We start from the raw sequence: 24,966 nt of genomic DNA, 5'->3' as shown, positions 1-24,966 counted from the left end.
ACTGTCACAACTTAAAGCTGTGATGTCATACTGTCAGATTACGATTATGAAAAAGATAAATATAGGCTATTATTAGAGAATAAAACACCTTTTTTAAGTTAGAATTTTCAAGGCTGCCGCAATTCCTATCATCATATATATTATATATATATATATATATATATATATATATATATATATATATATATATATATATATATATATATATATCTATATATATGTATATATATATATATATATATATATATATCTATATATATATAGAAATATATATATAGAAATATATATATATATATATATATATATATATACATATATATAGAAATATAGAAATATATATATATAGAAATACAGAAATATAATATAATGTGAGTACAGGGCCAAAAACTTATTCCTATTCCATTAATCCATACCTAATTTGTTTAGATGAAATCGAACAGGACAGTTCAATTTGAGGTGAAAGAATATGGTAAGTACCAAATTTCTTATTACGGCAGGTTGTGCAGTGATGTTGACTATTGATCATTATATGTAATGGAAACAGTTAAAGGACTATATTCTGGTGGCTGAAAATGATTGCAAGGCAAAATGCCTTAAAACGTATCTGCATAGGTAAATAACCTGAACGCATTTTGTACGGAGCTTTTACAGTGTATTTAATTATTAACGCGTGTATGTTTCAACAGAAGTGCAAATGATGCCGTGATAATTATAGGCAATTGAGCTGATTTTTTTTTATTATGATGTTTAAATCAAATAATATTCCTACAACAACGTTGCAATTTTATGAAATTCTAAATATGGCAAACACTGACAACTAAGCAAACTTATCACTTCAAGGATAAATCAACGACGAGATTACGATAGTCAAGTAAAGCTTTTGGCGAACTAAATTCTGTCGAGGTTACACGGGAGGGATAAGCCAATGGTAACATGTTAAATTTGAAAGGATTTACTAGTGGCTGTATTTTATTGCTTAGCATTTCGTATCGCGAAGATATGAGGTTTTCCATTTTTTTTAGATTTGTAAATGCATCTGGCAACAGTAGGATGATAGATGATGTCATCACTTGCACCACAGTTGGAATGTCTTTGTTTTAATTTTAGATGAGGGTTACATTGTCTGCCACTAGAATATCCTCTCAAAATGAACATCAATCCTCAAAATGGATAAGATGTCGAGAAAAAGACGTGATATTTGCTATGCTGTGACAGTCTATAACATAGACAGTTACTATACTTGGACAGTGATGGGATGTTGAATACATTACCAACCGTTACTCATGTTTCTTTTCATGTTACAGTGCTTCCCACGTTTTCCGTGGAAATTCATCCTCCGAACTATATTCTGCAAACGACTAGGTTTCTCGATATTCTAGTGAATGGCAGGTATGGTATACATATACATAAAACTAACCTATATGCATAAACTAAACAGTATATGTACAAAACTACCTGCTATGGAGATGTCCGATATATATGTAATCATTACAGTATCAAACCAATGGAAAGCTATCACCTTAAAAATCACTACACCGGGCGAGAAAGATGGGGTGGGTGGGGGGGGGGCAGTGGGGATGGTAGGAATAACACATAGCTGATATAGTATGTAAACGGTATATATGGCTCATCATGTACCCAAGTTGTAAGACGGTCGAATGGTTGTTGGAGGTGGGCAGGACTAAATTTGTCATACGTAAACACTAATAGAACTACCAAATAACCTCGCTTGTGGATTCATCTGTGATATTGCTCGAAAGTTTGTAATAAAGCTGTATTTACCATGTTCTTGAGAATTGAAAGAGAATCTTCCATCCCCACAGATACGTATATAACAAACCAGTTGACGGGCACAGCGTCCTAAAGATAGGATTGATTGATCCAGATGGTGAAATAGAAATTAAAGAAACGGATGTCCAGCAGGTAAGTTTATCATATACACATGTACATCTGTTACTTAATATAGCTTTACGTTTCATTATTTTCCACGGACGTTTATTTCTCTAACAATAGCGATGCAATTTAATCAAAGAGAGTATATAATGCATAAATACTTATACGTGGGAAATCCTCTCGCATTGTGGTACCGAACTGATTAGTTCTTTGTTCCTGGTCACAAGTCATGAAGGAGACGTTACGCCACAGTTGATTCAATCATTCTGTCATAATGTTGCATGAGAAGATAACTTTAATTAATGTTACTATTATTTGCCTTAGTTGTTGGAGGGTGTAGCACATCACAACCGAGATATCAACATATTGGGAGACAACTGGTTTGATGAATATATAGGCTGTAGCTTGTACCTGGAGACCACCGTATATGAAGAAGCCACTGGTCATTTTGAGAATGCCTCTGATACATCAGTTAAGATTGTCAACAGCCCATACATCTTCAGTCGGAAGAGGACTGTGCAGTATTTCAAGAAGGGTTTGCCATTTCAAGTGAAGGTACAAAAATGACTTAGTGTGGATGACCTGGTTCTAAGCAACTTTCATTGTAAGATTACCATAGAGAGAGAGAGGATTGGGGGGGGGGGGCGACTGTTAAGAAACTGCTTGTTTTCTGTAACTTAAAAATTAAAAATTAATTTGTGACCTTACGTCAGCTATAGGAGAATAAAAAACCCGGTAATGTACAGTATGATTGACATTTATTTATCGACATTATAATTTTACTTATGTTAATCAACTTTTTTTCGTAACTTCCTACCCGCTCAAAGTTCTGTTGTGTTTGTGTAGTTGTGACCTTACGCCAGTCTTAGGAGAATAAAAGAAACCACGGTAATGCACAGAATGATTGACATTAATTTATCGACATTATAATTTTACTTATGTTAATCAACTTTTTTCATAAGTTCCAAAACCGCTTAAAATTCTGTTGTGTTTGTGTAGTTGTTTACTTCTTGTTCCATAGACTGAGTTAACGTATACAAATGGACGGCCAGCACCACTGGTACCTGTAAGAGTGGTCGCAACTGGCAAATTATCCGGCAACACGCTTGTAAGTCTACGAGATGAACATCATAATATTAATGACGAAGAGAGAGAGATCACAGACAACACGGATCGCCAAGGAGAGGTTAACTTCAACCTTTACGTGCCAATCGGTTGCGAAGAAATCACCGTTCATGTAAGCAATATTGAAGTGGGCTTTTGTTAATTACAATCGTGTTAGGCCACAAAAGGACTTATAAAATTCCACGTCATTATGACGAAATGTTTTTTGTATTAACATCATAACAGTTAGGATCACATACGATTTTACCGCATTTTCTTGTCCGCGGTTGGGCGTTGAATATATAGAAGTGCTGAATTATTAATATACGTTAGTCATGCACCAATACACCCATGGACTACCAGCAATAAATCTACTATTCTATGAGGTAACTCAGAGTGAACTGAAATGCAACACTGTACGTAATCCACCCATGGACTATAAGCAATGAATGTACTATTCTATGAGGTAACTCAGAGTGCACCGATATGCAACACTCTTTACGTAATCCACTCATGGACTACCAGCAATAAATGTACTATTCTATAAAGTAACTCAGAGTGCACCGAAATGCAACACACTTAATACACCCATGGACTACCAGCAGTAAATGTACTATTCTATGAGGTAACTAAGAGTGCACCGCAACACACTGTACGTAATCCACCCATGGACTACCAGCAATGAATGTACTATTCTATGAGGTAAGTAAGAGTACACTGAAATGCAACACCAGGTGCGTATCCAGGGGGGGGGCGTTGGGGGCGCGCGCCCCCCGGGTAAGGAAAAGAGGAGAGAAAAAAAAAGAGAAGAAAAAAGGGAAAAGGAGGGGAAAAAAGAAAAGGAGGAGAGGAAGGAAGGGAAAAGAAAAAGAAAAAAGAGAGAAAAAGGAGAAAAGGAGGGAGTAGAAGATAGCCAAGACCTCGGGAAGAGAAAGATCCCTCTTATATACACATAGACAATGCTTAGATGCAACTTACAAGGCCTGGGAAGTGTCATTTCCAGCGATCTGTGAGGCATTTTCGGCCAAAATTTTTCTTGTACGCTTCGCGCCAACTCATGGTGGCGCTTCGCTTAGATAGTTTGCCTACAGGCTTCGCCCTCCCTTGGCAATTACTCGCTACACGCCTGTTCGAATTTGTAAAGCAAAGAGCAGATATAACATCATATCAATGAGCATTGAAATGCATGTTCCACGATGTACAGCCTCAAAAACTGTCAGTGTGTGTAGTCAAAGGCGTAGGAGCCAGATTGGATTTGGGGGCTGTAATGACTTGCCCGAATAAAAAGCCAAAATTTTTCAACATTCAACATGTCGATGCCAATATCATATAGGCAAGATCGGTCATTACATTGTATGGCATCGTGTACCGCACGGTCCGTCAAAGTTGCACAGTATACCGCCGGATGCTAATGTAAACAACCAAATGTCTTATGTAGATGGAGAAACAGCATACAGATCCATTTATGTCAAAACTCTCTTTTACAGTAGTAATGTCGGCCAAGCTTACAACTTTATTTCAATTACCAAGGAGATCATTTTAAGCTATTCATTGCTATTTATTTTTCTTTCAGTAGGTGCCCAAAAAAAATGGGAAAACAATTGGTGGGGGGGGGGGGGGGCTGCAGCCCCCGCCGCCTACGGGACCTACGCCTATGAGTGAAGTATTCGGTTTCGATATACCTGATATCGGAAATATCTCCTATTTTTCTGTTCCTTCAACCAAGTTTTGTAAAAGCCATTATAAGAGGTTGCAATATTTCTACACCAATAAATTAACTGTGTCGGAATTTTCCAAAATTTCCTCACCAACATTCTTCATCATACTTTCCTCTACTCGTTCAATTTTGACCTGTCTGTTAGGGGTTCAAGGAGGTTTTTCTATATTGGTTGTCTATAGATTGAATTTTGTGCAACATTATGGGTATGTCTTCAAGTCATTTTATTCACGAGAAAAGTGAATTTTCAAATTCTCAACAAGTAATGGGCTTAAAACCTTGAAAAGTGGGGCTTTCGGATATTGTGGGCCGTGACGTAGAATAACCTACAAAAGAAATGATCCATAGGACATGCAATGAGGTCGAACATGATGTGTGACTGGTGACAATCTTCAAAAAGGTTATGGATGGAAAAAACTTTTGGGAAATACTTGGTTCTCAGGCAAAAGTGTACATCTGGTTGCTCATTTTCAAGCCCGAGAAGTGCCATTTCCGGTGATCTGGGGGGTATCAAAACCAGAAATTTTCTTGTACGCTCCGCGCCAACCGATGGTGGCGCTCCGCTTAGATAGTAATTCGCGCCCCCGGGTTAGAAAGTCCTGGATACGCGCCTGAACACACTATACGTAATCCATGGATATTGAACTATGTTCTAGTATGTGATATAGCTCATAATTATGCAAAATATAACTCACTGCGAATAATTAATTGTGTACTAGTATGAGGTATAACTCAGAGTAGAACGAAATACACCTCACTGTTGAATGAATGTTTTCTTAGATGCAGTAACTCAGAGTGCACCGAAATGCACATCACTGCGAATAATGAAGTGATTTCTATAGTAGTGAGGTATAACTCAGAGTACAACGAATACACCTCACTGCGAGCAATGAATGTTTTCAGGTACCCATGCATGAGGTGGCACAGAGAGCAATGTTTTATTTTTCTCTCATCAGCTCGTCACATTTGATCAAGACTTAATAGTACCAGGAGCAGAAGAATTGAACAGCAACGCCGAATTGACCTTTGTACTTAGACCTTATGAAAGCCCAGAGAATGGCAATGAGTATCTCGTCATACGAACGCCGGATCTAGAAGTTATCAGAGTATGTTTTTTTTAATACAAAATCTGCACTGCCATGAACCCACGCAGAAAATGTATTAATGTCGCAATTATTCATTATTATGAGCATGGAGTCTTGTCTTCACGTGAGTGACAATGGTCAGCGCACAACTAAACGGTGACGTATTTATTCTTTATTTGGATATATTTTCATTTTCTGATACTTACATGTATATTTATAATATCTTTGTTCCTTGGCACATGATCATATAACTGGTGTAAAAGGTATATCATATGACTATAACAATATGTAACGTAGCCGTATCCTTGACAACATGGACAAAACAATTTCTGAGGCTTCAAAACATCCGTCCATGCACTAAGAACGTACTTGCATAAAATGATTGGATATTGATTTATAACGTAAGGTCGTAGCTCATCTCGTGTCTGGTAATAACAGAAATGTCATAAACCTTAGACGTATTTCATTGTCGGAATGAGTTATTTTCATATTCTATGTTAAATGATGTTTTTTTTACTGACCTGCAGTGATTAACTATAAAATATTTCATATTTTTTTTAGTATGGAGATACTTTCAACCTGGACCTTTTTTTGGAACGACAAAGAATTGATATTTTTATCCATGTTTACGTAAGTGCTATAACTAAATCATATATATATATATATATATATATATATATATATATATATATATATATATATATATATATATATATATATATATATATATATATATATATATATATATAGATATATATATATATATATATATATATATAATCCCGACATTCCTAACAATATATTCAACATACATTGGGCCTAGCCTATGCCAAATTCACACAGACTAAATGCAACAGTTACGCATGCGAGAGACATTACTTACGGCTCTTAATCGGTCCCTTGTAAAATCTCTTTGAAACAAGCTAATAACATTTACTAGGTACGTAATATATTTCGCAAACAAAAAAATAATGTAACTTGTTAGAAAAACTAATACTTGTGTATGTGCTTAAAAAGCTTCACAAGTGCCAGCATTTGGCATCTGCAGCACCTTCAAAAATCGAAAAAGAGGGACACCCCTGTCCCGTGTAGTTTTAAACGCCAACTAAATATTTCGAGCTTCCGTAAATTGTTATGTCGGACGTGAAAGTATTTTATTTATGGCTGTTTCACTTCCATTAATGATCAATATTTTGTATCTCATTCGAGATTCAGGCTTTTCTCATTTAGTTGTTTAACTGTAATATATAGGTTTAGGATATGACTGAAACTTGTTGACATGTTTTTAAGATAAACACTTAATTTAGCAGATATATACCATACTAGTTTTCCTTTTTTTGTTTGTGACAGGTAATTGCGAGAGGTAAGATTATCCATGATGGAAGCAAGCAGGTTGGAAATATTGACGGATACCAAATCACTGTCACACCGGAAATGATACCGAGCGCCCGAATCGTCGCTTACTTTATTGGGGAAAACAACCATATCATAGCAGATTCTGTGAGAATTGAAGTCCGAAGAGAATGTCATAATCACGTAAGTTATACTTAAACGGATATCTGCTGCATATCTACGTAAAAGAAACACATTCTAAAATGATGGTTGAAAATCCAACTTTAATAAACATAAGAGATACACATTACATTATCCAATAATTTATATCTCATTAATAATCATGAGTGGATGCGGCTTAATGGAAAGTCGTCGAAATAAGCTTGTACAAGGTATATCAACAGACACAAGTTGAATCAATGTCATACTTGGGGGAGAGATGCCCTATGATGCTTGACTTGTAGCGACAATACATCGTGAATGACATGTGATTTCTACATTCATTTCTACATGTGTTTCTCATACATTTCTAGGTGGTTAGTCTATGTAATAACATACATGTCTAATCGCCACTAAGCTTGCCGAAACGTATGAACTGGGTGTTTGGATTCTGGGGTTTATGAATATGCATATATAATTTAATCATAGCACGAAAACCGACGTATAACAATTTAATTCGACATATGTCGATTTTTTATCAAATCCATGGTGTCTGAGCTAGAAGTATGGGTGAATGGAAATGCGAGACTCATGGACATGACCAACAGAGATGCTTCGTGCCAACATACCCCCCTCCCCCCACCGCCACTACCCAGTTGTCGAACGGCTTAGCGACGTCCATGCAGGCTAGAATACTGTATAACATCACATTAGTTTCTTTGTGATGTTATCACAACAGATATGTATAATGTTAAGTTTACTGATAACAATATTCTGATGCATAAATATTTCACAAAATTTTTCTCAATACAGGTCACCGTAGGACTTGTGGATATTGACAGAAGATCTTTTGGAGAAGCCGCGGAACCGAATAATCCAGTCCATTTTCGGATAACTGCTGAACCTGGTACCGATGTATCATTGATCGCCGTAGATAAAGCAGTCCTCCTTTTGAGAGATTTTCACAGGCTAACTAGTAAAAAGGTAACGATTGTAAGAAGACTATGTGGCAATTAGGTAACTAAAGGTCATACTTTACATAGTCTGATACACAATACAAAGCTCTATACGTTATTTAGAGGTTTTAATGTTATGTATGAAATGGAGACCCTTTTATCTCGCTAAGCCTGACAACCGCTCTTCCGATAACGTATACCATGTGGTGATCCCCCCACTCGCTTCTCAAAAAAAAAAAAAAACATTTTTCATGTGAACCGTTGGTCTGGTTACTGAGAGGGCCATAATACGCTGCAATTATCAACCATTTACAAAATATCATTGCTTTTATAGGGAACATAGAGAAGGTTAACAAAACGATGAGATAATTAAAGTCAATATGTACCCCAAAATGTTTTATATTTTCACTTAGATGTTTTCAACAATGGACGCACAAGACACTGGATGCGGTCCAGGTGGTGGAATGACCTCCGAACACATTTTCAAGGTATTGGAAGAAAAATTGACTTATTAGAAACAAAAAAGGCAATTTCGTTAAACTAGTAACTGATTCCTAACCACACACGGAAGGATTCCAAATGCATTGTTGACTTGTCCGTCCCAGTTCGGAGGTTTAATATTGAACTAACTATGAACATGCTTTTCAAATGTTTGCTACGAAAATACACCCTGTATTATTTGTTATTACAGAATGCTGGTGTAACAGTAATGGCCAGTGATGGACCACTCAACGTCGGTGATCGAGAAGGTCTGAGAAACTTTTAACTTGAAACTTCACTGCATGCATGTCTAAAATCACTATCGTTAATATCTGAAATGAACCATTATGTCAACATTAACAATAGTAAGGATGATGATGATGATGATGATGATGATGATTATATATATATATATATATATATATACATATATATACATATATATATATATATATATATATATATATATATATATATATATATATATATATACTTCGAGTTGTTTAGAATAGTGTTTGATCTCCTCCAATGGGATTCAAACCCAGGCTTATATGCGGACACCTTATAAAACGAGGCTATTGACACTTTTCCTGCCAAATGGTTCGGACTCAGTAAGGAAGGCTATAATTCCACTGTATGCTTTTGCTATCTGTATCCAACAATGCTAGTTCTGTTGTGGTGACATATTCTTTAGAAATCAATCATGATGCTTACCAACCTGAAATCATTTGTGAAAGCTGCAGCCTCATCTCGAAAGAGATGCTTTGAACAGAACTATCTCAAATGAAATGGAAATAATCGAACAAGGCAAACGAATATATACACCTATATATTTGAAACGGTAATGGGTCGCAAAACACAGAACAATGAAAAAACTTCCAGCCTCAATCGGGATTCGAACCTGGGCCTCCTGCATTATATGCAAACACACTAATCAACCATAGGCTATGAACACTTTGTCAGTTCAGAGGATCGAAACCAGTAAAAAATATTTACAACTATAAAACTGAATTTGATCTTGATAGGTACTCACTGTGTAGCTGATGCCAACAGCCGTAGAAGACGGTCCCTTGAAGAATTACGTGAGTTTATTGAATTTGTATCTTTGTGTATATTCCTTATACACACTTTCACTTATAATCTGCCACTACATGAAGAAGCGAGCCCACGGTCGTCCGCGTACATCACATGGATCTCAGAACCATATGTAGGGGTGCCGGCGTCTATATACAAGCCTCTCCTAAACAGTATTGCCTAACTGTGTCGTTTACCACAGAGCATCGACCAGTCCCTCAGAGCACAAGGTATATAACAACTCTTGGCATCTAAGTACTGTCTAGAAATTAATATGATCAGTTTCTATAATCTTCTGGCTTGTCTCTATACTGCAGATGTATGACAGTTTAAAGTGTCTTGGTGAATAGTAGAGTTGCTTACAAAGTGAGGCGTCTTAAACAATTTCGAAACAAAGAGAAACTAAACCCCACCCCACACTACCAAACAAGAGCTAACTTTACACTGGCAACACACAGTGATTATGAAGTAGACAGGTGTAACTTCATTCACTAGAGATTATACAGAGCATGAAATAACTTAGATTACTTTAATCATTTAAAGGAAAACTAAAGCAAATATATTTGCTTGATTCCTTGTAATGGAATCCCGGAAGGGTGTTGGATATGTCATACAGGGGGACAAACATACAGCACTCGCTATAGACAAATAAAAGGGGTTCTAAGCTATACTTTAAATAAACACGAAGTCCAGATACGAAGTCACTAATCCTGTGAAAATAATAACCTCTAGATATTCTTTGCTCTGGTTGAATTTCATCCAAACATACAGTTGAAGAATTTGGCAACGACGAAAGAAAGATATTTGCCTGCTCAAGAGGACACCGCCGACGCCTTGGAAGTGGCTCATGTAATGAGACGTCGGAAAGATTCCAGCGACTTGCTCGGAAAAAATTTCCTGAGATGACAGAAGATGTCGGCGATGAGTTAAGTAGAATTTGTATCGCCTGCTGTAAGAAGGCTGAGAGTGACGAATCCCGTGAGCGAAATATTGGTTTCGATTTTGCAGCTTTTGCTGATATTGATCCGTTCGATGATGGGTCAGTTCGATTCGATTTTCCAGAGTCATGGGCCTTTGACTTGGTTCACGTCGACTCGTAAGTATGAATCTACTTCGTGTAGCATTATTGAGTACTAAATTTGGATGGTTTACATGAGAAAATTGGAAATATGCGATGCTGGATAAGCTTGAATGATTTCTATCTGTTTATCCATAGTGTAACTCTACGTTAACATGTATGGTTAGCCAAATTACAGGTCATGTTATATTTGACATTAGTCAATCGAAAATATTTCATATGTCCTCCAACTCTGAAACAGGAACCGTTTATACCCGTTTTCTCTTTTTGATGTTTCTTTATAAGAGAGAAATTTCCTTACACTTAAGCGATGATAACGTGCATATACAATCCTTTCCCCAACAGTAACGCATCAGTTTATCTGGGGTACATCCTACCTGGAAGTATAACTACATGGTCCATACAAGCGTTTGGTCTTCATGAGAATTTCCCAATGTGCGTCATTGAACCAACAGAGCTGGTGGTACGGTCTGATCTTTTCATTCAATTGCTACTACCGTATTCTGTGAAAAGGAATGAACACGTGGAAATCCAAGCAGTCGTGTTTAACTATGGCAGAGAAGATGTGAAGGTAAGATCTTGTAGTTCTAACTACAGACTCATGACAGGTATTTCAATCTCAAATTATTGGATATAAAAACATTCAATCATAAATTTACATTTAGACTGTTGAATTTCGGAGTTCCTGGCAAATGCGTAACGAGGAGCATGAGAGTCCCGGCTCCTGGCCCAAAGGGGCCCCTTATCAGGAGGTCCAAGCAAGGGCGGCTGCACAAATGTTCACGAGGGGGGGGGGGTCAGTAGGTCATGGTGCAACACACTACTTGATACTATCTAAGTATCATTTTTTTCCAGCGGGGGGGGGGGGGTGGGGGACAAGTGCCCACTATAAAAAATATACTGTATGGAGTATAAGGGAGACTACTGTACAAATACAGTAATCAAACCTAAGCATATGCCTAATTTCGGCTGAAAATTTGTCTCCGTCTAAGTCAAATTACCTGTGCTTTTTAACTGACCATATACACCGAAGGCATCTTTATTCTTACCTTTCATTATTATATTTATATGAAAGCCCTGCCTTTTTTCAAATGAACATAGTTTAAAGTCTGTGGGGTGTTAGGTTATTGTTTTAGAATTTTTAAAAATCATATGTCACGATGTTGTACTCAGTACAACATAGAAGCGAGATTGTGAATCATCATGATCAATGTGTCACATGAATGGTAAAAAATGGAATCACAAGGAATGTTACTAATGTCATAGAATATCACACATAGTACAGTAAGTTGTTATCCCTGGATATAGATTATATAGTATACATGATAAATAATGACCTTTCACTTAATTAACAAGGCCTATTGGCCAGGATTGCATGTTTACAAATGCAGTACAAATAATAACTATATCATCTGCTAACGGCACCGATATTCAAGGCAAGGTTCCTTGCATAATGTGAATGTTTTTCATGATAGCCCTCTCCACATGAATTCTAGCACTTGCAACTCAGGATTATAGCATAACCTTCAGAAGGTGCATGCTTCCCCAGACCAAATTGCCTAGTAGGTAAAATACTAAATGCAAATGTAAACTAAATAAGGGAAAGTGGTGGTGCCGTGTTGTTTAAGACTATCAGTTTGACTGTATGTTAAGCCTTTAAAAACCCATTCTATTCGTTTATCTGTCTGACTTTACATATTCATATATAAAGTCAAGGAAATACATTATGAATCTATTTGAGAATAAAGAAAGCACATGCCACATTATTTACAGAAAGAAAAGAATATTAAAGCAAGGGATATTTGCAGAAACCAGGAACAAGAAGCATAATGATCTTGCGTTGTCACTTTATTATAGGTAGTCGTTTTTTGTTTCTGTTGAAAAAAAAGAAGCTATTTCTGATTATGAAGCAGTTTTGGTGTACCATGTATAACAAAATGTCCGATATTGGTAAATGTGTTACTATTATAAAGAAGTATCATTTCTCATGGCAGGTAGCAATGGTTCTAAAAACACCACCAGAAATTTGTTCTGAGGGGACACCTAACGTTTTCTCAGCTAAGAAGGAATTCATTGTAAAAGCCACAGATACCTTCACTGTCACCTACGTAGTGATTGGAGTTAAAGTTGGAGAATGGCCTATCACCGTAGGTATTGGGAGCACCAAAGGCAGTGACGGCGTTAGAAAGAAACTTAACGTCATCGTGAGTTTTTTTCTTAATATTTCTTCAAATTAAGGCAATTAAAGGATGAATAATTGAAGTCCAATATCGCGCATTAAAGTGAGTACGGGTCCGGCAATGCAATAACATGTAAGTTACTACTTTGTGAAACACAAAGTTCCCAAAATACTACGCGTCCAACATGGTATGACATCGGGGATTGCTTCTAAATGGCGTGCATGATACTCTCGGCCCTCTCAAGGCGAAAGGGCCGAGAGTAATAGGGAGAGTGTATTTTCTGCTAATAATCGTATTTGTGAACTTCTTTAACACTTCATTTCTTCAATGCAATTTCATTCCATTAGGCTGAGGGAATCGAAAGAACGTTTCATCATTCAGTGCAACTGAATCCTCAAGGAGTCGAACTAAATCGTAGGCGAAGAGATATTCGAGAGATTGAAAATTGTAAGAATATTTAAAAAAAAATCACATTCCTTACTTATGGCTCGAGCCATAGATTAATATCAAGAACGTGTATAAATATGTATATAACAGAACCTCTTCCACAATAGTTGACTTAGAGAAGCAAGTTCGAAAATTGATTATTTCGAGTTAAATACATTGCAAGCGATTGAGATTAAATTGACTAGATTATCAATAAAAAGACAAAATTGTGATTGACAAAGAAGGAAAACAAAACGGTAATAAATTCGTTGGAATCACAACTCCAATTTTCTAGGATTTGTATCCTTAAATCGAGGATCACTTCATGTATGGGAAGGGGTGAAGCAAATGTTGGAGCGGTACTGATGTAACCATAACGTCTGGCGCATACCATTATAAGTTTATGTGAGTATGCGTATAAAAGGGATAGACTTTTATCAATATTTAAGCCTTAGTCTTATCCACAAGTTATAATTGTGTAAGTATCTATGTGATATGGACATTGCAACTAATGCTTTGAATTGTCTCATCTCAATATGCTGAATGGAGTAAAATAAATTACTAAGCAGGTTTTTAAACTTTTTAACATAGCCATGTTTACAGCTTTAGACAAAATAATGATCTAAACACTAATAATGAATATCACATTCTTTCTAAAATGTTAATGAGTTAATGAGTGATATAAGTAATATTGTGACGTTGCCATTAAAGAAATTTAGTTTGCACGTTTGAAGCAAACAATGTAGCTTCAGAAACACTAAACTGAATTCCGTTCCGTGAAAGTACACATAGATATTTATACAATTACAACTAATCCAAGAAAAAGAAGAAGAAAAAAAAAACAAGGAACTGTTAAGCCTCAAAGCTCCCCTTGTACCTGATTCTGATTGTATAATGTATCTAAAACTTGACAATTAAAAGGTCATGCTAATCAAGGAGTTGAAGAAACTTAGGAAGAAATTTAAGAAATAATGAAACCGTTCCCAAGTGTCAGTTTTCCCCCATTCTTCTTCCCTGATACAGGTGTGTGGGACGCGGAAAATGCAGCCCAGTTAAACTGTCTTGATATAACCTTGCCTCCAACAGTTGTGCCAGGAACAGAGTCATGTCGTATTAGTATATCAGGTAAGGATCGAATCACGTATAACTTACGCATTTATTAATTTAATGTCTTATAGTTCCTCGTGGCTATTGTTCTTCAGACTATATATATATATATATATATATATATATATATATATATATACATATATGTACAAGAGATATAACTTCGAAGCTGCTTTAAATAAATTGACTCTGTACTGGTTAGAGTTCATATAAATAAAATATCATAATAATAACATATAAATAACAGATTTAGATTGCTTACCGTACTCTTGCTTTAAAATTAATGCACCAGGTTCTCCTCTTGGACCCGCTATGAGAGCCGTTGTGACTGGTCTGGGACATTGGATCCAGCAGCCAACTGGTTGTGGAGAACAGACAATGATTCGGCTGGCTCCTAATGTTTACGTCCTAAAATACCTTCTAGCGACAAATTCAGGAAATGAACAAATCGAAGCTACTGCACTCTCCAATATTAATTCAGGTTTGTTTGGAAAATCTACTTCGGAAGTTTGTTTTTCGAAATTCATCAGCAAACACGTATTGAGACTTTAACATGCTCATGTAACGAATTAAATCTTTAATACAATGAGTCAATGAATGTGAACGGTTGAAGCAATAAATAAAGTTTGAAAAGTAAGTTCTTCTTCACTACCGGTACATTTTAAAACCAAAGTGTAATTAATTGAAGAAAGTTACTCTATAGTCATTCCGTTGTAGTATTATTTTTAATAGTGCAACTCTCTATCCTTACGAGTAGCGTCAAATGTTTACTTGTTATGTTTTGTGTTCATTCGGTTAAGAGTGACATTCTCTACCCATAACTGTGTGCACTCCTATATCGATAATGATTGTTATAACGTATACTTTCCTTGGCTTTTCCTGTAGGTTTAGTTCGAAAAACAACCTATCGTCACGCAGATGGGTCGTTTTCAGCGTTTCTCAATAGAGCGGGTAGCACGTGGTGCGTATAATATTGCGTTACTCTTTCAGTAACTGACCTCTAATTGCCAGAGAAATTAGATTTATATCTTTTGTTGTCGAGATTTTCGTTGATGACTCGTGATTTTACGCAAATTTAGTCATATCGATTACGTAATGTAAATTAAGTAATGTCTATCCAGGCGCTCCTTAACAAATATGTCTGGTGTCTGATATTGTTTATTGAAGTGGTTAACACTTTAGAAAAGAAAAGAAAAAAACAATTAGCCCAACATTTCTAAACTTTTTAATCTATAGGCTACCATTGGATCCATTGATAATGTAGTTGCAAAGAATTCTGTTCTGATTTCATTAAGTTATTAACCGAGTACCAACTTCAATATGTAAAAGTGACTTCATTGTTCCAAGTGATAAGCTGTTTGTTTTCAATCTGTCTCTATTTCCTTTGAATAATCTCTCTCAAACACAGACACACACACAAAAGACATCAATTCCGAAGGCACTTTATTCTTTTGTATATTTCGTTTTGAAATTTGTATACCAGCTGACCAACCATGGTACCCCAATGCTGTAATCACGAAGGCACCAATTATACACTCATATAGACGTGTTCATTACTTTGTCGCGACTTGATTTATACAGGTTGACCGCTTTCGTGGCTAAGGTATTTTGTCAAGCCTCAGAACTAACTGCAGTTGATGCCATGGTTCCATGTAGTGCCATTAGCTGGATTGTGAACAATAGACAACGTGCTAATGGTGCTTTCTATGAAGGACTAGCAGTTATTCACAAAGAAATGACGGTTAGTATATAACGAATGGTTCATCATACAACCATTTTAGATGTTTATTTCATCATATTAATCATTAAGATAAAAACTGCATAAATACGAAAATAGTTACATTCTGAGAAGCGGTTTACATGAAATCTAGATTATTCATTTTCACAGTGGAAAAATTGGCGTTTTACACAAACAATTATTGATGTCATTGTTGATATGTAAGACCCCCATTGAGTTAAATTGATTTCAAGTATATGTAGCTGTGAAACATAATTGGAATAGAGAATAAAGTTTCTTTGTTGAGCGTTTAAAACCTGAGCCACCTATGGATTATAAACATTCTCTGTTTGTTGTCGATTTTTCAGGGCGGTATTGAGGGTGACACTGCTATGACTGCCTTCACTTTAATCGCTATGGCTGAATGTAGGTCTACATGTGATCAGGGGGTGAGTACATCATTTTATATGATCTTAAACAAAACAAGAATTGACTATGCTTTATTAACTGTAGTAGACATTATTGACATTATTGACTTTTTTCTTCTGATTGATGATTTGGTTTACGTTGGTATTCTCAGGGTGTACTAAACATCAATAAACTGGGATCATACTCTATGATACTTCAAGCAATATCAAATGCCAGATACTCTTACTGTGTAGCTAGTAACGGTCGTCAAAGTCAGAGCTGAAATAGATGATGGACTCGACGTGTTAGTGTAGTTTTATTTATTCCTGAAACTTCCACCCCTGTGGATAATCGGATAGTGCTTTCCTCTCTACTGTTATGGAATGACAACAGAAAAAAAGCCTGCAAATACTTTACGTATCCAGGAAGACAATAAATGCAATGGAATGTATCGATCAAATATAATTCTCATTCAATTACCATCTTTCATCAATCTGTACATTTCTAATTGCAGGGGTTAAAACTTTGACACTTAACTTAAGCTTAGCTACAGGATACGTTATATCATTACATGTACCTTACTATCATACTAAAGACCAACGTAAGGGTTGGTCTGTAGATCTTCTGGTAGCGCCTTGCGAAGACTTTGAGATCCTTGCGAGACGATCGTTTCGACGAATGCTAACTTCTGTTCAAACCGATGCTGGCGAACCACAACCAGCGTATTCAACTAGTCGTTGAATAATAATATGTATGAATAGGCGTAGTATCTATTTACTGACAGCAAATGTAAAATATTAGTCTCTGTATGCCTTCAGTGCACTAATGTACGGTAAAACGCAAAAGTTATAGGGGGCAAAGCTTCAGACTTTGCCAAAATTGAGCACGTACGAAAATGACCGAAAACGCATGTGGTTAACTATTTTAAAATTGTTGTAGTTTTCGGTATTTAATGGTGACATCTACCAATATATTATGTAACGGTGTCACTATACAAATGCCGTAACGCTATAGTACCGTAAAAAATAAGGAAATCTTAACAAGTTAAAACATAGTTTACTTGTTTGTTTTTTCATATATATTTTAGAACCCAGCTGCTAAGAACAACGCCATTTCTTACTTGGAGAGTCAACTTGATGGACTTCAACGACCATATGTAATTGCTGTAGTGACCTATGCCTTAGCTCTAATGAATAGTGACAGGCGTGCAGATGCCAATATTAAGCTAAGATCTCACTCCGTCCACGAGCCAGGTAAGATAGCAATTATAAGAAAAGGAAAAATAATTTGTGAGCAGCAGAGAACATTATAATTATGTGGAATACAGTCTAGTTCATGTTCTTGTAAATATGTGAATCCAAAATTTCGTTACCATGCTCACACCTTCTCATTTAAAGGTTGGAATGTGCTTTGCTCAATGTAGCCGGTAAACCCTGAGAAACAATGAAAGCATCTTAACAATTGTACGCCGTAAGGCTCAGACTGGTAAATTTTTAAGAAAGTGTAGGTGACTTTGAACCGTATTACGTGAATATGTGAAGTTATCACTGTAGAATCGCGGGTATGGTAAGAAAGTGGTGACACAAGAGGACTCAATCAAAGACTGAAACCGTTTTCCAGTTACAAACTGTATCGATAATAAGTTGAACTTGTCCGAATACTGACTTGTAACTATAATGATATTAAGTGAAATAAATATATGAAACAAAGGTATAACGAACTCACACATTACTTGCTCACGGGAGACTCCTTATACTTATCCCAGGTTTACTCCAAAGACAAAGAAGATTCAAACTATCAGAATAAACAAACACACGCACAAATGGTAACAGTAACATGTCCATCACTTGTTTAGGTTAAGAGTTCAAAAGAAGTTCTCTCCGTTTCCGGAAGTTAGCGTTGATGATCTCGTAGTCCCATCACACTATTATACTTGTACAGTCTTATTCCAGATTATATGAATATGAGTTTTTAGATTGTATACAAGAAGTCATGAGCTTCCTCGAAATAATAAAAGTATTAAGCTGGGAAGGTGTTGCCCTCACTTCAGACGACTTAATCGAACATTTAATGTAATATAAAAAAAAATATATATAGTGCTCCATGAAAGAATGGATTGAATAATTACAATAAGATATAAATGAATACGGTATCCAACAATGGTTCCTTCGTAGATTTAATTATGAAATTTTATGATATTAAAAGTATTATGGTGTTCAACAGCGGTTCCTTCGTTGTACGAATCCGGGAGCTAAAAAGTCGTAATGGAATTTAAAACTCCTTTCGTAAAAGATTAATACTGATGTAGCTCTCCCCCTTTCCAGACCCCCCTATGTCACTCTCTCTCTCCCTCTCCCCAACAATTCTCCCTCCTCATATACCTCTTCCGCTCTCTCCTCTTCTAACAACTCTCTCTTTCTCTCGCCGACACTCTAAACTCTCTCAATTTGTTTGACACCCTCCCCTGTTTCTCCCTTTCTTGCTTCCTATCCTATGGGTCTCATATTCCCCATCACCTATCCCATAATTTCGTGTCGTCCACACCCTGTAGGATCATACGTCACCAGCACCACCAACCATATACCCAAGTAAGGATAGAAACGTACCCTCGCGAAAACACAAAATAATATTATGATACTATAAGGGGAGGAGTCTACTTACATCATTAATTACGAAACAACATCAATACTCTCCCCCCCCCCCACTTCCCGGAATATCAGTGAACTTCAATATCGTGATTTTGCAGTAAGACGAACACTAACCTGATATTTTCTATCTGTGTTATAAGAAAAACTTAAACCCACACGTCTATCGCAACCCATTGGAGAACTCTTATTCAAAATAGGTGGACGTTGAGAAAACAAGTATTTGCTTGAGTTTAATTAATCAAGCTACAAGAATTAGTATTAAAAACTTAAAAGAAACGCGATAAAAAGTGAGAAATAAGAAAAATGGAGACAGAATTACATAAGAAGAAAATAAAACAATTGTAACCAGTAAACACCCTGGTAATACTTGCATTTTTCCAAGACGTCTTCCACGGCATTTTAAATACCCAGAACAATTTTCCTTTCGACCTATCTTTTTATAAGTTACGAATTCTCGTGCCTGGGGTGCAGGCAACCAGCAACAAGATGGGCGACCATTCTGGATTCAACGCCGTCCTTCAGCTCTTTCCGTCGAGACGACCGGGTACGCTCTCTTGGCACAGATCAAACTTCGTGAACTCACATATGCTGCAGAAATTGCAAACTGGTTATCGACGCAACAAAATTATGGTGGAGGATTTGTTTCTACACAAGTAAGATGATCGATTCAAGAATTCCCATTTTTTAACTGGAAACCTCCTAATTATTCCGTTTTTTTCATCACTTTCACTGAGTTTATCACATCTACTTGAAATGTTCCTAACGTGGCCTTTTCTTTTCCTGCAAAAAGTCACAGCTGGTTAGCAATTTGTCTCGATACGGTTCATACCACCACAGAGCTCATTCTTATAGGCAACATATATAGGTTAAACTAAGAGGAATGGCTTGACTAAATGTTTGGGTTGTGTTGAAAACATGCAGACATTTACACGGAAGAGGCGTAGCAAGCTATAAATTTTCAGTGTTTTATCGAAATTGTGACTTGTTACGACAAACTTTCGACTACTTGTGAAAAGAGAGAGAAAATAGACGTTTTGTGAAGTAAACAAAACGAGTCTTGTCGGTCCCAAACTAATGTCTGTCCATTTGCTGTTGATAATACTAAACATGTACATTGAGCGTTCCATAATGCCAGGATTTAATGATCAAATTCATCTGCTTATTTTCCAGGACACGGTCATCGCCCTGCAATCTCTTTCGGAGTTTTCAGCCCTCACCGTAGGAGGTGACTTGAATCTTCACTGCAACATATCAAGTGCGAATGGCTTCAAGACAATATTTCGGTTGGAAAATGAAGACACCTTACTTCAGAAGACAGTAGAGGTATATATGTTATTAGTGTTTTATATTGGTATTAATATATAAATTATAATAAGAATAAATTAATTATATATAATAATCATATTTACGGAATTCGTACATCTAACACACACACACGTACAGAGCACGATACGCCAAGGTAGAAACCACCCAACCAAATATATATATATATATATATATATAAATATATATATATATATATATTATATCGTGGAAATCAGGTGACTTATCAAGGATATACAGTTCAGATCAATGATAATTGTAATAACTGATTGTCTTGATTTATTTTTAGGTACCGAAAGAGAACATTAGAGACCGACTTGTGGTGGAAACGCAAGGAGAGGGAACTGGAACATTAAATGTACGGCAAGAATTTCATTTTTAACTTGTAATTTATTATAACGAACAGCCTAAACATAAATCGACATTGTAAACAAATAGACACATTTCAGAGGTAAGCTTTGCTGAAACGATTTATCAAATTTAGGATAGTTAAATTGTGAACAAGACTGAGTTCAGCAACCAAATCATGAATTGGATTTCTTCATTAACAAGACACCAATGTTCACGGAACATGAGAGAAGTGCCAATCTATCAGATTTAACCAATCCCGAAAAAATATAAATTGCATTAGCCTGAGATACAATGGAAAGACTTGCACTATGTTAGTTATGTGTAAAGTCCATATCACGTCATTTTGAACACCAGAGCATGCTGTGGCGTGAAAATACACTTTGTAAACTGTGTAAACACATTTGGAGGTTAACGTTAGCAAATATATTTTTGGAAAGTATTTAAGCACGTTAAATTAGATTGGTCCGAGTGGAGGTTATACATCATCGTATGATACAAGTAATCTATTCTAATAAACTGCACACTTGATGGTAATTTTAAGATAAAACTAATATTTTGCAATAGAGAGAAGACGGCGTCGCATCAAATATAATGTATACGTACAAATGCATGTTGCAGCTATATCATTTGTTTCCACTTCTTTGGACCATGTTCTCATCTACTATCGAATTGAAATGGAGCTCCATAAATCACAGTTGGTGATACTTAGTTGAAAGAAAACTTGCTATAACATCGTCAATCATATAAAGACGATATGACGTTTAGGCTCTCAGGTTCTGTATGTATAGGTGTGCTGCGCATTACGTAACATGTTGTTTATGTTTTTCGCTCTTGTTCAAACCTTGGGATCTCCAGACACGTCCTTAATTAAGATAGGGCTCTGTCATATGAGCCCTTTCTAGTGTCCCGAAACTAATCACTTACGCTGATCACAAGACGACATCTTTTCAAGCATATTTTCACAACCATCACATATGTTAAGGTATCATATGTTACAGCGCTTTCCAAAATCTTTGGAGATCTGTAAATAGTATAAGTGACGCTTAATATTATCTAGAGCTGTATCTATACGGCTTGTTAGGAACGATATGACAGCTATGAAAAGCCTCATAGATAATCTATTGTAGCTTAAGGCATCATTCTTTGTCCATCCAAACTACTGTCTTCCTTGGTGAATATGATATTATTGTGCGTGTTGGATTGATTATCAACAAATATATTCCACTATAGGTCGAAGTGAAATACAACGAAAATAGTAACGATAGAAGAGAACTGTGTCCATTTGATATGGTCATCTCTTCCAGGAGAATTAAAACGGATCAAGACCCCGATGAAGAAATACGGTACCTTGTGGGCGACGAGCTTTTAATTAGCGTCGAAGTTTCGTAAGTCATTGAGATATACAAAACAAACAAACAAACAAATAATATATAAATATATACACACACATATATATATATATATATATATACATATATTTCCTTGTGAACTTGACGTCATTACTCTCTTATAACATGCTAACGTGTTATACTGAAGAATAATCGAGTTGACTTCTGTGAAAGAAAAGCCTCCAAAATATATATTTAAAATGAGAAGTAAATGAAGATAACAACTTGACATGCAATGCTAGGTAAAAATTACTTTTGAATGGCACATAAAGAAATGATAAAATTGTACATGATGGTTGTGGAATAGAAAACTACGTATTCAGTAGTTTGGGAATATTTAATTCACAATGCAATTAGTACAATTTAATCCTGTTTCTCGAATGGTAAGAATTCAAAGCATTAGGTGTCTTTGTTGAGAGACAAATGATTTGTTCGGTTAAGGCTCATTTAGTTGATAAAATGAGCAGTTAGACTATAATATCCAAACTATAGCACCAAATTTGACACATTGCAAATCTCTTTTGTTTATGTGTAGCGGTGTTGATTATAAACAAGTTACTTCCTCCAACTAAATCGTTCATACCTGCACGTTCTGATTTTTGTAGCTATTTGGGCGACACCAACACCAGCATGGGTATTATAGATTTTGGACTATTCACAGGTTTTACTCCAAATAAGACGAGCTGCGAAAAGGTAATGTTGATCATTTACTCGTTATGACAAAATCAACCAATGTCAATTTATTTTTGTAATATTTTCTTCGGAGGCATGAAGTTCAGTATGCGTCAGTATTATTGATATCATTGTTTGATTTATGACTGCATGAACGAGGTAGCTATGTTTTTACCAGCGTATATGTTTAAAACATCTCATTAATAGTGAGAGTATACCGTAGGCCATATTTAGACAAGCCTGTTTTAAGAACATCCTCAGCAGTTTCCTCAAACTACAGAAATATGAATAAATCACAAAACCTACAATTTTAAAACGTTTACCGTCTTTGAACTAGTTTCTTGAGCAGAGACTATTACTCATAATGGTTTACGTTTCAATTTCTTTTTGCATGACAAGGGTTTAAAAATATCGACAACAAACCAGGGGCGTCGGAGCAGGTACGGCAGGTCCGGTGAACGCCGGACCAATATTCACGGCGCCAAAAAAAAAAGGAGTAGGACTAAGGAAAAAAAATGGCAAAAAATAAGAACCAAAATGAAACATACTTCAAAAATGTCTTTCAGAAGATTAATCGGGTACACAAACAGACAAGGGAGAACGCACAGAAGTCTTTTTTTTCAAGCTCGGGAAGGGCCATTTCCTGCAATCTGGGAGGCTTTTTTTCACAGTTGCTAGAAAATGTCAGGTGTCAATTTAATTTGACATATGCCGATTTCGTCAAATCATAATCATAGAACTTGAATGAAACATCGAGAAAACGGAAATTGTCAGTTGTGCGCAACTCATCAGAAATCGATTTCTCGTACATTTAACGATATTGTCGATCTACGACTTATGACTGCCTATAGTCATACGATAAACTTTCCATCTTTTCCAATAAGTTTTCAAAGGAATTTCAACTCATTCACAAATTGCTGCAACTCATGGACAGCTACTCAGGAACGGCGCGTGGCATATTCTATATCTGTTTTTGTTTTAATTATGATTGCTATAATTGAAAATGTGATAATACTTTTATAAATCAAATCACATATCGCCACAAGTGGTTAATTATTTCTTTCGTGTTATACATATACCAACTTTCAGGCTAATACTAGTAAATTATTTCTTTCGTGGTACTAATATATGCCGATATCTCTGTAATAATTAATATTTGTAAGCTTTTGTGTAAGTATTCATGGATATAACTATAATACGCGATCGCATTATCTGAGTTATATGTTAACTTCATCCATGCAACTTTTTCACCTATAACAGGTCGTAAAAGAGAATAGCTTTGTCGCAAGATATGAAGTGTCAGACCGTTCAGTTATTTTCTATACTGATTACTTTCCCATACAACGCGAAGGCTCTATAAGCTTTGAATTTCAGGCTACGTGTGCATTCAACGTCACCAACATTCATCACGCAGCTGTTAGAGTGTATGACTATTACGATCCAGGTTAGTAACTAATACTTCATATAAAGCGTGATGATTTTCCTGATTTTAAGTTAAACGTATCTGTAAATTGCTTCTGTTCCTCGTATCTACACTAGGCTACACATGGAATACAATTCCAATGAATTAAATCGTTAAACATGTATACGGTTGCCACAACTTGCCAGGCATAAGGTTCGAGTTCACGTTTGCATATAACCTTACATGGTCTTTTAATCTTTCTATCCATGCACTTCCCAACTTCTCAATAGTCTAATCCAATAATACTGTAGTGAAGCCAAATTTTGTAGTTTGCACCCTATGCATATTTTTGTGTTGTTACGTAATAGGCTGTATGTAGCGTTAGTTGTGCACATAGCTTTTGCACGTGTGTTTGTCAGTTCTGTACACGCTGCGATGATGGCTAGCAGCGTCACTGCAGAGCTCC

The 24,966-nt window shown here is 36.1% G+C and overlaps 2 protein-coding genes across 3 annotated transcripts in view; one reads left to right on the top strand and one right to left on the bottom strand.

Annotated features, from left to right (window-relative positions):
- Positions 1-24,966, bottom strand: part of LOC139980281 (hyaluronan mediated motility receptor-like) — a 75,349-nt gene that overhangs the window by 26,285 nt on the left and 24,098 nt on the right. The window lies entirely within an intron of this gene.
- The window catches only part of LOC139980277 (complement C3-like), a 44,486-nt gene that overhangs the window by 9,517 nt on the left and 10,003 nt on the right, over positions 1-24,966 (top strand). The window contains exons 6-33 of the mRNA XM_071991822.1: positions 427-469; positions 1,305-1,389; positions 1,824-1,923; positions 2,218-2,448; positions 2,915-3,130; positions 5,671-5,820; positions 6,361-6,429; positions 7,150-7,335; positions 8,104-8,274; positions 8,660-8,734; positions 8,938-8,995; positions 9,752-9,808; positions 10,572-10,896; positions 11,224-11,449; positions 12,873-13,082; positions 13,406-13,505; positions 14,508-14,609; positions 14,884-15,072; positions 15,477-15,552; positions 16,173-16,332; positions 16,677-16,757; positions 17,804-17,969; positions 19,809-20,017; positions 20,535-20,687; positions 20,977-21,045; positions 22,269-22,423; positions 23,032-23,119; positions 24,359-24,542. Coding sequence (XP_071847923.1) covers positions 427-469; positions 1,305-1,389; positions 1,824-1,923; positions 2,218-2,448; positions 2,915-3,130; positions 5,671-5,820; positions 6,361-6,429; positions 7,150-7,335; positions 8,104-8,274; positions 8,660-8,734; positions 8,938-8,995; positions 9,752-9,808; positions 10,572-10,896; positions 11,224-11,449; positions 12,873-13,082; positions 13,406-13,505; positions 14,508-14,609; positions 14,884-15,072; positions 15,477-15,552; positions 16,173-16,332; positions 16,677-16,757; positions 17,804-17,969; positions 19,809-20,017; positions 20,535-20,687; positions 20,977-21,045; positions 22,269-22,423; positions 23,032-23,119; positions 24,359-24,542 — 3,934 coding nt within the window. The remainder of the gene's footprint in view (positions 1-426; positions 470-1,304; positions 1,390-1,823; positions 1,924-2,217; positions 2,449-2,914; positions 3,131-5,670; positions 5,821-6,360; positions 6,430-7,149; positions 7,336-8,103; positions 8,275-8,659; positions 8,735-8,937; positions 8,996-9,751; positions 9,809-10,571; positions 10,897-11,223; positions 11,450-12,872; positions 13,083-13,405; positions 13,506-14,507; positions 14,610-14,883; positions 15,073-15,476; positions 15,553-16,172; positions 16,333-16,676; positions 16,758-17,803; positions 17,970-19,808; positions 20,018-20,534; positions 20,688-20,976; positions 21,046-22,268; positions 22,424-23,031; positions 23,120-24,358; positions 24,543-24,966) is intronic.

This window comes from Apostichopus japonicus, chromosome 14 (genome assembly GCF_037975245.1).
Source record: "Apostichopus japonicus isolate 1M-3 chromosome 14, ASM3797524v1, whole genome shotgun sequence".
Lineage (NCBI taxonomy): Eukaryota > Metazoa > Echinodermata > Holothuroidea > Aspidochirotida > Stichopodidae > Apostichopus > Apostichopus japonicus.
The sequence above is the reverse complement of the archived record's forward strand: the minus strand, read 5'-3'. Positions and strand labels throughout refer to the sequence as shown.